This window comes from Camellia sinensis, chromosome 10, assembly GCF_055761805.1.
Source record: "Camellia sinensis isolate YWXY chromosome 10, ASM5576180v1, whole genome shotgun sequence".
NCBI lineage: Eukaryota > Viridiplantae > Streptophyta > Magnoliopsida > Ericales > Theaceae > Camellia > Camellia sinensis.
The window spans coordinates 133,134,630-133,146,583 of NC_138970.1; the positions used below are offsets into that span (position 1 = coordinate 133,134,630).

The following is an 11,954-nucleotide window of genomic DNA, read 5'->3' on the forward strand; positions in this document are numbered from 1 at the left end:
AACGCCGCTAATTCCTTTAGTGACGCTTATCACCAAACGTCGAGGACGCGGCCGTCGCTATAAGTTTATGACGCTTTAAAAACGTCGTAAAATTAGTATAGGCGGCGTTTTTAAAAACGCCGCTAAATGCGATAAATAATGATAAAATGACGTCATCCAATATTTAGCGACGTTTTTAAAACGCCGCGATAGATTTTTTTATTTTAAAAAAAAGTCCGTTGGCACTGTAGTGGCGTTTTGAAAAACGCTGTTATAGCTCTTTTTTTAAAAAAAAAATTGTTCTGAATCTGTTATATTTAACTAAAAAACATACCTGTAAATAAAGCTGAAAAATAACAATAATATGAACAAAATTTTACAGCTACTTCAATATATTGACTAAATAAACATTACATGATTGTGTCTGAACCAAAATCAAACAACAAACACAATCAAAAAAGAAAAAGAAAAAATAGGTTAAGTCATTTGCTTGCACATGTAGATGCAATGGAATAGTCAAGCATATTACACATCATTACACTGCAGAATAGGGATTCGTATTCAATTAATCATAATAGGTTCATGTACAACAAAGACAATTTTGAGCAGGATACATTCCCAAATCCCAGTCAACACAAAGGAATGCAGAGAGCCCGGTGAACAGTGGCGCTAACACCTTCTCCAACTTCTTCATATAATTTGTAATTTTCTGCACATTATTACGAATCAGAAAGCTGACATGAAAAGGAAAAAGAAATAGTCAACAGAGAATGAAGATTGGAAATCAAATTTATAAAACCCCAAAAGCAAAATATAAACACGAGACATATCCAATGTAATAGATTCTGTATAGTTAATTATACTAAAATGCAGATATCTGCAATGAAACTCAAATCAAGGAGTCTACATGCATTGTAATGAACTTATCTTCAAGTTTATCAGAAGATCTTGAAACGAAAGAATAGAGACAGGAAATTGTGCATCAGGAAATGGTTGATTTAAAGCATCTGCAACTTCGAAGGAAACCTGCAAATCTTTCACCTTGGTCACACAAAATCATCCATGGCTAGCATTTATAGTCTAAAAGTCAAGCAAATAAAATAGAATAGAGACAGGAACCATTTGCTCAATGAGTTCCATCAAATGTGTCTAACAAAAACAGTGAGAAACTAAAATCAATATAATTGAACGAATAAATCACAATTATATGTGTGCCTGCAATGAAATGAATAATCATAATTGTCGTAGTGATTTTTTCCCCCGCACCAATATAACAACAGTTCAGATAACTAAATATTATCTTTCAAAGAAAGCTTTCTATGACAAATCTTATGGGGGTTGTTGATTTTCAGTCATAATTGTAGCATGGAAATCAGAAATATCCCACAGCAATACTTGAAAATATCAACCTCCCCTGAGGCTCAGTTGAGCATTGGTTATTCCATGCAATAGTTTTCTTCTCCTATTCTAAGGAAGTGAAAGGATGATAAACTATACTCTTAACTAGGACCAAATGGAATTTTCAAACCCATGCACCAACCAAACTTCAACAGCATAATTTAAATGATGCAGATAACAGCAACTCTAAGAGGTAAGTGAGATTTCATAAAATGAATAATTTAAATGATGCAGACAACATATACTCCATGGAGGTAGGCAAGATACCATAATCTCATAGACTCAACTGAAATATAGGTACACTAAGGGTTTCCATTACCTCCCTTGCTCATTTTCAAAAACCAGCTAAAAAGTGGAAAGCATAATAAAGCTCACACAAACCTTGTTGGCTAATCCTTGGGAAGCAGCAAGACCTTCAGCCATTTGGGCTTGGATGGGGCTCAGGGTGATGCCTTGGCATTGGGCTTCATATTTCCTAGCTAGATATCTAGAACTGCCTCCAATTCCACATCTAACATCAACAATACTCTTAGGTCTATTCGTTGGATCCTCTGCAAACCAATTCATCAAAACATTAAAATATAAAAAAAAAGAAACATGTAGAAGGTGACCTCCATTCACAAATATGCATATGAGAGAATAGTGAATCATGAATCATAAGATTCACTTTATTTAGCATATTATATAATTTTATATATACATCTATAAACTATAAACACATAAAAATACATGGTAATATTGCAGCTTATTTAGATGTATAGAATTGAACTGTAACTGACCTGCTCCACCACTTCCTTATCAATAGCACTCTTCCCTAGATCAATCCGTGTTTCTGAAACCAAAAACTAGTAGTATCACAAAAACAATAGATGCATTCAATTCAAGAACTATGCTTCAAGAAGCTAAAAAACTTCGAATGACACATGTCCCATAAAGAGTCAGTTATGCAAACATTTACAAAAGGTCCTTACAGTTTAACCATTGATTACTCTGTTTCTTATGGATGGTTACAACTACAGGTTGGAATTTACTTTGAAGTGCTCAAATATCAACATCAAAGTATTTTGAATATGAGAAACCTCCACAAAAATGAATTTTGTAGTAAAAGTTGCTGATTTCAGAGCAAACACGTAGAAGTGAATTACAAACTAAGTCATAGTTAATTCCCTTATCTTTTTTATGTTTGAAATTAATTGATTCCATCTTTCTGTGCCTCACCTTCAAAAACAGCCTTGATACTGTCAACCCGACCGTACCACTTGTCATGGTCTATAGCCCATCGAAAGCCCGAAGACCATATTGCATAAATAGTCAACTCTTCCGTACCATTGTCCAATACAAAGATTTAAGAAATCCTCACTTATCGCATACAACTTTGGATATGACAAACATGAACCCCAATTATTGGTACAGCTACAGCATAGCAGGTGTCAACAGCAGCAGCAAACCACGCATGCATTCCTACATTTAAGAATTACTCTATGCATGTTATAGCAACAATGAAATTTATGTTTTTTTTTTTTTTAATTTTGTTCTTCCAAGTTCCAACCTCCAAGCGATTCACCGGTGATTCCTATCTTAGAAGGATCTATATCCTCCCTCTGTGTAAGATAATCAGCCAGTTTTATCAAGTCCCAGACCTACAGAATGCAAAGTTTTCAGTTGAGTTTTTTTATTCATTAATTACATTGGATTCTGAAATATTTGATATATATTGTTACAGACTCGTCAAACTATATGTTTCAAAACAGAACGAATGAAGAAATTACCATATCAAATATGAATGGCATTGTATCACCTTGTTTCCATGATGAAACGAGAGCCTGCATGATAGTAGCAAAACCATATTAGGGACAACAATGTTGTTCTCAACCTGGGTTATGAACTCATTCTCAGATTTGAAACATGAGAGAATCCATAGGAGTCATATCTCACTGCAGCAACACAAAATTCTCTCATTTTGGAATATTACTTGCTCAGATTTAGTTTTTGATCATGCCCAACACCAAACTATTTGCCTGAATAAGGTGGTAGGTCATATAGTAAGAGAATACGAACAAATTTTTTCTTTTGTTTATTTATTTATTTGTTTTGACCAGGCCCATATTGCAAAGTTAAATAAAAATATCAGTATTCAATACACATCTCGATAGGTGGTCATACTGCTGGCATGCTCTCCATGGTAACGAGAATCAATGGCAGCAGCTATATATCCACGGGAAGCATATGCCTAAAACAAATGGAAAAATATAAGATGATCTCTTGTGTTAACAAAGTCAATCTGATGAAAACTGCAGGTCTGAGAAAACCTCAAAATAGGTACCTCAAGCAATGGCCGTAACCACTCTTTGCACTTATGTGTGCTATGCAAAAATACAATAGCTGGCTTCCTTTGATGATTGCTTTCATTAATGCTCAAAATCAGCACAGGGGAGCGCCCTTGCTCTCCTGCCTACTTACAACCATGAGTACAGTAAATACATTTCATGCCCACAATCAGCAAATGTGGAGGTATAAAGGAATAGTGCATTCACTAAAGCCCATCAGGTGCATAGCTACTATAGAAACTTCCACTTCATAATTCATAATCACATATTAGTTTTTGTAGGCTGAATTACAAGTTCTACAATCTACTCTGTTTCAGAAATTGGAAGCCTTGTAAAGTACTTCTGGCCAGCCCAAAATTGCAATTAAGTTTCACTTTTTACCCAACACAGTTGTGTGTACACTAATCTTTTAAGAGAATTTGTTTTTTGGGTGGTTAAAAACATGTTTCATCGGAGAGTTGAGAGGCAAAACATGGTTTCAAGTAATCACAATTCACTGTTGATGGTGGATTCTGACCTCCCTCTATTCCATGGACAGACAAGTTGTTGAACACCGTAATGTTTTTGTGTTCATGTGAGTGTCATAGAGATTTTTCCTTTACTACAATAATTATTAGGCATGTGACTTCTTACAAACTAAATGGTCTTCATTGTCATTTACAAATAAGAAAAACAGAAATAAAAAAGAAATGTGTGTGTGGGGTGGGTGATTGCTTAGGTGGAATCCGTTGTTAGGTACCAAAAATTGAAGATAGATGCTTTAAAATCAAAGAATTGTACAAAGCTAAAGCAAGGTATGCTTTAAAATCAAATGAGCTATTTTTCTTATTTTTAACCAATCATCAATAATCAGAGGGGAGATATAGATGATGTTGTCCATATATCACATCAAATAAACAAAAGAATCATTCAGGGTGCTATGTCATCAGAATACTTGGGAAGAGACTGTGATTTGAGGCATTATATGATTCACCACAATGTGACAGCTCCTTTTAGAGATGTAGCAGGAAATTAATGTTATCTTGTGAGCAAAATTAATATGGCAGAAACAGTATATTCTAGGCCATGAGAAAAAACTGCAGCTTACCTTCTTTGCTCGTTTTATGGCAACTACCTGACCACCTGGTAACAGGGCCCTGTAGACAGTTCCAAAGCCTCCTTCACCAATCTTCATTGATGGTGAAAAATTTTGGGTGGCTCTAGCAACCTGACTCAGATTTAGATAAATTGATCCCAAGAGGAAACTGAATCCATTGCAAGAACAACGTGGTCTATTTATCAACAGGCATTAAAATTCACCAAGCCAAAATGTATCAGTACTAAGATCATGAAAAGAAAGTGAAAAAATTTTTTAAAATAAAGTTGTCTATAGGGCATGAGGAAGCCAAATAGAGCCAACATTTTGAATTGTGGATTTCTGACTATGCTAAGCACTTCAAAAACTGTCACAGATCTATTAGAGAAATGTACAAGAGATACAGAAAAGTTTGTCATGCACAAAATAGTAACTTACATTCTATTATACACACAAGATGATAAACATATTAGCAAAGATAGATAACTAAAAGCTCAACAGCCCAGCCTAAGCGTACATATGGGCTATCATCCAAGGTGCAATTTTTTTAAAAACCAGTAAACACCCTGCAAACAGCATTGAAATTGAGAAGAAAACCAAAACAAACTGAATGGTGTAACAACTTGCAAAGGCATCAACCATTACTAATGCTATCTACTCTAGGGTATGGAGGATGTAGCATCAACGCTTTATCATGTCTGTACATATACTAGCAAGTACAAGCAGATGGAGGTGTAGTTGAACTTTATTGTTTTGAATTGAAATGCTAGCTAACAGTTTGCTAACCAGCACTAACATCTCACTAGATTAAATGTTTTTAGCTTGTCCTTTTGGCAATAAAGTTTGAAATTGAGGGACTTATTACCAAAAACCCCTATAGATAGAGAAATTTAAAAAGTTCAATATAGTTAACAAAAATCTTTTACTAGACTTACAGTTTAATGCATATTCTTTTACTAGACTTACAGTTTAATGCTAGACTGAAAATATAATTGCAGATTTGCAAAAAATCTAATTAACAAGGGGTAGATGATATGTCATGATTATTTTGTAAATGAATTTAAAAGGGGACAACTTGTGATATGGCCCCTAGTAATTTTAAAGTTATTCACAACGCAAATTAAAGGATATGGTTTATGCATGTTCCGTGAAACTGCATTCAGACTAAATTAAACTACCATCAACAAACACTTGCAAAGTTCTAGTCATAACTGCGAAAATGTGTACACATGAAGCCCATTATCAATGTGAAGGGTGAACACAATTCAAATTTGAAGCAGAAGAGTAGGAAATAAGCTAAAATTTTCATTTGCCCATAAGCAAATTCCTTTCCTAGGGGATCAAGAAACATTGCATTATGTTGTCAAAGGAGCGAGAAAGGGAAAAGCAATTGCTGACCTGAAATGCAGTGAATTTTAAAGGATGGAATTCCTCAGCATCCCAAAAGTATGCAATCCTTCCCATGGCATAAGCCACGTAGTTTACGCCATCTCCTTTCTTTATTTTGGAGCCATCAGGTAGGATATTTCCATCCTGCATTCACAGTTGTAAAGATTAAGCAAATTCTGGTTTCTGAACTTTCTTTCCTACCAAAAACTTTCACATAAAAACACACTTAATATCTGAAAATGTAACAGTTTTTCATTTCATTACCTCTTTCCATGAATGAAATGAACACCGAGCTTCCATTCGCTGAAGATTAGGAAGTGCAAAACTATGTTCATCACCAAGTAAGCCTGAATCATGAAGAATGTGGATTTTGAATTCCGTACAGAAATAACAACTTTGTATGCTAGTTTCATATCAAAGCCATGGGGCTACTGCCACCACCATAACAAGTTATAAAAAGAGAAAGAGAAACACAAGTGATAACAAGTTCGTCACATCAAAGACTGCATCCAGAAAGAAAGTGAAATTAATAGTTTATAAAAAGAATGTTAGCAATTACTTATTAATTATGAGTGAATATGGTTTGATTCATTAGAGGTGGACTTCCACAATCAAATAGAACAGAAGAGTTGATATTTAAGTTGCACGTTTGTGACCATAGTAAATGTTGTTGGTATTGAACCTCCAAAGGAGTTTCCCTGAAATCTCCTACAAACAAAAAAAAATAACAATCTTTCAGGTTGAAGATTCAAAACAAATTTCAGGTTGAACTGGCCAAATTTCAGGTTGAAGCATATGGGAGCTGACCTGAAATTAATAGCAATAACTTACAGTTGTAACAATCTTTGATAATCTCCAATATTGGATGGGATAGATCCAGAAATATTGTTATTCCTCAGAATTCTACAAGACATGAAACCACATGGTTATATTGTAACAATCTTTGACCTGAAATTTCAGGTTGAAGCATCTGGCTCTGAACTGATATGCTACCAGTGAAGTGGATTGCTGAAGAGTGTTATACATCTCAGTTACTACACATTGCTATTTTAAAGTAAGGCTATAATTTGAGTGTGATTGTCAAAATAAAGAGAACACAACATCGAAGATTGCTTACAAGCTTTTAAGCTTTGACCAATTCCCAATGAATTCAGGTATGCTACCAGTGAGTTCATTGTCTGAAGCCCACCAGAGATCCCCAAAATTCTTCCTCAGTAAAATTGATAACAAAAACAATTAATCTGAACACAATTTTTAGTTTCTCAGATATGCAAAAAGGATAGTTCAAAAAGCTCTTACACTGTCTGCAGATTTCGTAGAGCAGCAAACATTGAAGGTATAGCACCACTAACTCCAAAGCTACCAAAGTAACTGTCAAGGTGGATAATGTTCAAGATAATTTAAAACTGGTGTATTTAAAACAGGATAATTTAAAACTGGTGTATTTTCATGAATGAACAACCAATTCGAAACTGGTGTATTTAGGATAATTCAATTTTCAGTATTTATAATTAGTTGTCCATACTGAAAATATTTTTAGTATTATTTTCATGAATGGACAACCAATTTTCAGTATTTAGAATAATTTTCAGTATTCAACCAATTCATGAATGGACCACCAATTCAAGTATTTTCAGTATTAAAATAATTCCATTATACTGATATTTAGGATAATAGTATAATGCCTGCTGAAAATACTTGACTGGATAATTTAAAACTGAAAATACTTGACAATAAAACATGTTTGTTTTTATATAATTCATAACTAATCTTCATTCATTAAGCAAAATTACAGGGCAAACTTACACATTTTAGCTAACGAGAGTCAATATTGATTAAATATGAAAAAAAAAAATCAAGTTATAAAAATTCATCCTACCTGTTCTGTAACTTTGCTCTTGCAAGGCCTATATAAAGCTGAGACCATCTTACAAGATTCATATAAAGCTGAGACCATCTTACCTCTCTTTCTGTAAAAGTCAAAGAAATATATATAAAGAGAAGAACTTGAAATCATGTGTGAGAAGAGGGAAGGTAATTGAAAAGAACGCACATGAGAGAAACAGAGAGTGAGTTCCCAGCTTGTGAGATATCTCCCCTAAAAAGGACACAATACCTCAAAGATGGGCTCTATGGCAAGGTATGAATTTGGGTCTTGGAATGCATCCTTAAATCTCGGTCCTGCTCAATAGTCATAACAAAATTCAGTTTAAAATCAAGGGATCTATAAATGTAGAGCTGCAGCAGGTTGTGCTATCTACATGACGCATACCAAGAACAATAGGACTATCTTTCGACCATGGAAAACTAAATATATTTTCCATTCTATTTCCCTTTTGTAGTGTTGGAACTCTCCCTGCAAAACAATACATAGCACAATTAAGCCACTAGTTATTAAGCGGAAGGCATTTGTTTCAAATGAGGACCACTGTGGACAAAAAAGAAGGGGGAAAAAAATGTAATCGAGACCTCCCATATTCAGTTATGTGAATGGACGTAGTAACTTTCTTCTAAAGTTTTTATACACTGAATTGTTGAATACATTGAGAATAATGACAATATAAAGTTTTATGAGACAAAATAACTATAAGTGAATAAGTGAATGCATGCGACAAATTGATTAGCATTAAACATGATTACTACTTTACTAACTCATTTTCTTGATATCCAACAGAAACAATAGATAGACAACGAATGACTATGTTTAACAGTTCCCATCGTGACAAAACATCATATTTAAGTACTAAAAAAAAGTAAAAGCAAAAATTATTCAAATAAGAATAGCAATTAAGAAGCATCAGACCTCCCATATTCATCAACAAGCATGCCTTCCATATCTCTAATTGGATCATCTACAGTCCGTCTCGATCGAGACGGACGTGGAAGGAAAAATCCAGCAGATGCATCGTCATTTGAAACTCCAATGTCATCCATATATTGGCGAAGAAGAGACTCAGGTAAGATTTTCCTCTCAAGCCATAATCGCAAAACCTATGGGATACAATTAATTCAATTTATCAGGTAAGATTTTCACTGGTATGAAGTGTTACAATTTCCTTGAGACACTGAGGGTGATTTTCACGAGCAGCAACTCCAGGAGAAGCAGCAGCTCCTAAAAGGCAAGGCAGTGCTGCTTGAACTGTAGGAATGTATCAATCGTATCAACACAACAGTTTCAGCCATCAAAACCATGGGTGGGTCTATGACCCAAAACCCAAAAATTCCTCCTTACAACAAGACACTCAATATCACACAATTAACAAAACCCACCAACTTTCCCCCCCCCCCCCCAAAAAAAAAAAAGAAGGGTATGTGCAATTCAAGTTAAAGTATTACAACAAGCTTGTATTGTGATGTTTTCAAACTATAGCCTATATGTTGATCAAATGGTAGACTCATGTTATATTGTACACACAACAGCAGATTTCTGGGAGGGATTTGTGCAAATTAAAGTGAACAAATTTAAGCTTCTAGAATTCTCATTTCAATAGAACCATTTGGCCCAACTAGAATTGTCATTTCAATGCTAATTGCAAAAAAGAAGCAACAATTCTCACCAGTGATCAGCTACTCCAGGAAATGCACAAGCAAGATACCTAAGAATTGCAGGACTGCAAAGCATATCAAATGCATAAGATAGTCAATATAAGCTTAAAAACAGAATGTATAATTTAGAACCTTAAAAGAACAAAAAGATTGAAGAGCATCATCCCAAAAATTTGTAGATGCAGCAGTGACCAACAGTCTACAATTCATATATGAAATAGAACACTAACACTAGGGGAATGTGCATAACAGTGCCTTTAATACCTAGAGTCCAAGTACTACGAAAACTACGCAAAGAACACTTGAACTAACCCGAAGCCATGGAGGGATAAGCAAACTAAACTTTGCATTTTGAACCAGATACATATCTTATGGCTTTGTAAGATATGAAACTCCTAGAATTTCATCATTCAATTACAGGAATGACACAGAAACAAGGGCCAACTATCTAGGAATGACATCAAATTTGCTAAAAACAACATATTAAGGAAGAATGACAAAGCAAGCAAAAGAAGAAATTGAACAGGTTTCCAAGCAAATAAATACCAAATTGAGAAATTGAGAGAGAGAGGAAGGAAGGGCTTGAGAGAGAGAGAGAGAGAGAGAGAGAAATCGATACCTCGCTGGAGCTTCGAAATCGCTCTGAGATGAAATCACTGAGACCGATCTGAATCTCTGAATCTCAAAGATGAAGAGAGATCTAGAGAGAGAGAGAGAGAGACACCGCTCTGGAGCTTCGAAATCGAAATCGCTCGCCGATGGTGGTCGCTGCGTCGCCAGTGGTGGCTGTGGAGCTTCGAAATCAAAATCGCTCTGAAAGATGACACCGTTCTGGAGCAACATCGTGAGAATGATAAGGGTTTAGATAGCGTTGAGAGAGAGGCGAGATTTGAAGGCGTGAGGATTCCATATAAGGGTTTACAAAGGCTTTAACAAATATTCTGAGATTCAAAATAAGCTTCGAAATTGAGAACGAATCACCCAAACATAGATTTCGAAATCGAAATCGAAATCGAAATAGAGAGAGAGAGAACTTCGATTAGGGCTACGGCGAGAGATGAAGGAGAGCGAGAGAGTGAACGAGAGGGTGAGAGACTGAGAGATTAGGGCTATTATATTTGATATTCACCCGCTCGCCGAGGGAGAGATATAGGACATTCGAAGGCGTTTTTAAACGCCTTTGGTTAATGAAACGGTGCCGTTTTGATTTAAACAAAAAGCGACGTTTAAAAAACGTCGTTAAATGTTATAAAATGTGGCGTTTAATAAAACGTCGTTAAATAAACGTCGTTAAAAGTTATATTTCCTGTAGTGAGTACGCAACACATGAAATGAAAGTAAAAAGTAACATATATATATGTACATATTAGAGGTCAAATATGGTTGAACAAGTCAACATGTAAAACAAGAATAAAGAAAAACAAAATAAAATACAAAGATACACAAGTTTGAATGATACCGGTTGAAGGAAAAAATTCTGAATATGTCCAAAAATTATATCATTTGTTTCTCTCTTTCAAACTCTTTTCAATCGCATTCTGTGGCAAGAAATGCACATTGTTGAATTTGTAGAGTGAATATTCCATTTGATATGAAAATATGTTTGTAGTGAATGGAGAACTTGATTTTGGCTTTATTAGAATTGTAATCATAAAATTTATAGTCAAAAGAATATGATTTTGTTATCACATTTTGATTGGTGTAAAATGAGTGGGATCATTATATTTTTTTGAGTATGGGATCCACATTTGGGTCAATCATATTTTGTATATTGTTAATACACTAAAATAGTGTGAATAAATTTATTTTTATCGAAAAAAGGAAAATTATTAGATACATATCATGTGGCGTTGTAGGAAATTGTTTTTCAAATACTCTTGAAATATCATGTGATATTGCCAAAAGGAAGGGTGAAGAAAAATTATGGACGCAATTGAGGAATATCAGTTATAGGAGCACGAATTTCGTAAGGGGGATTTGGTCAAAATTCCCTCATAATAAAACTTTAATACATTAAGGATAAGCACAAAAAGTTTTCATTGAAAAGTTCAATACACACTATTATTACCAAAATATCCTTACTGAGTAATTTAATATTTTAAAATTGAAAATGATATAACTTTTGATTTAGATGTTGATTTTTAATAAATTAGTATTTTTTAAATCCTCTCATCAAGATATATCAAACAAGATTGAGGTTGACTACAAAATTCTTTATAAATAAAAAATTCCTGTCAAAA

At 34.4% G+C, this 11,954-nt stretch overlaps 1 protein-coding gene across 16 annotated transcripts; it reads right to left on the bottom strand.

Moving 5' to 3' along the window:
• Positions 1-344: 344 nt before the first annotated feature.
• Positions 345-10,849, bottom strand: LOC114293855 (putative L-type lectin-domain containing receptor kinase I.4). 16 transcript variants are annotated; one of them, XM_082892394.1, is made up of 20 exons: positions 10,334-10,849; positions 9,726-9,779; positions 8,972-9,159; positions 8,441-8,524; positions 8,285-8,349; positions 8,048-8,138; positions 7,468-7,539; positions 7,000-7,071; positions 6,728-6,876; positions 6,433-6,515; positions 6,178-6,312; positions 4,792-4,911; positions 3,701-3,829; positions 3,521-3,607; positions 3,147-3,200; positions 2,927-3,017; positions 2,596-2,838; positions 2,157-2,209; positions 1,759-1,928; positions 345-1,005 (listed from the first exon to the last, which is right to left on the bottom strand). In XM_082892394.1, the coding sequence occupies exons 10-17, from the start codon at positions 6,466-6,468 to the stop codon at positions 2,738-2,740; spliced, it is 753 nt and encodes a 250-aa protein (XP_082748520.1). In that variant the 5' UTR covers positions 6,469-6,515; positions 6,728-6,876; positions 7,000-7,071; positions 7,468-7,539; positions 8,048-8,138; positions 8,285-8,349; positions 8,441-8,524; positions 8,972-9,159; positions 9,726-9,779; positions 10,334-10,849; the 3' UTR covers positions 345-1,005; positions 1,759-1,928; positions 2,157-2,209; positions 2,596-2,737. The 16 variants fall into 16 exon arrangements, with proteins under 16 accessions (XP_082748520.1, XP_082748523.1, XP_082748519.1 ...); XM_082892397.1 differs by having other exon boundaries at positions 6,976-7,071; XM_082892393.1 differs by having other exon boundaries at positions 7,286-7,539.
• Positions 10,850-11,954: the final 1,105 nt, after the last annotated feature.

Excerpts from the sequence above, each read along its gene's own strand:
- LOC114293855 (XM_082892402.1), bottom strand. The coding sequence starts at position 6,468 with ATGGAAGCTCGGTGTTCATTTCATTCATGGAAAGAG. Across the intron at positions 3,201-3,520 it reads GTATGACCACCTATCGAGAT|GCTCTCGTTTCATCATGGAA; the intron begins GTGTATTGAATA and ends ACTATCATGCAG. Across the intron at positions 3,018-3,146 it reads TGCCATTCATATTTGATATG|GTCTGGGACTTGATAAAACT; the intron begins GTAATTTCTTCA and ends TGCATTCTGTAG.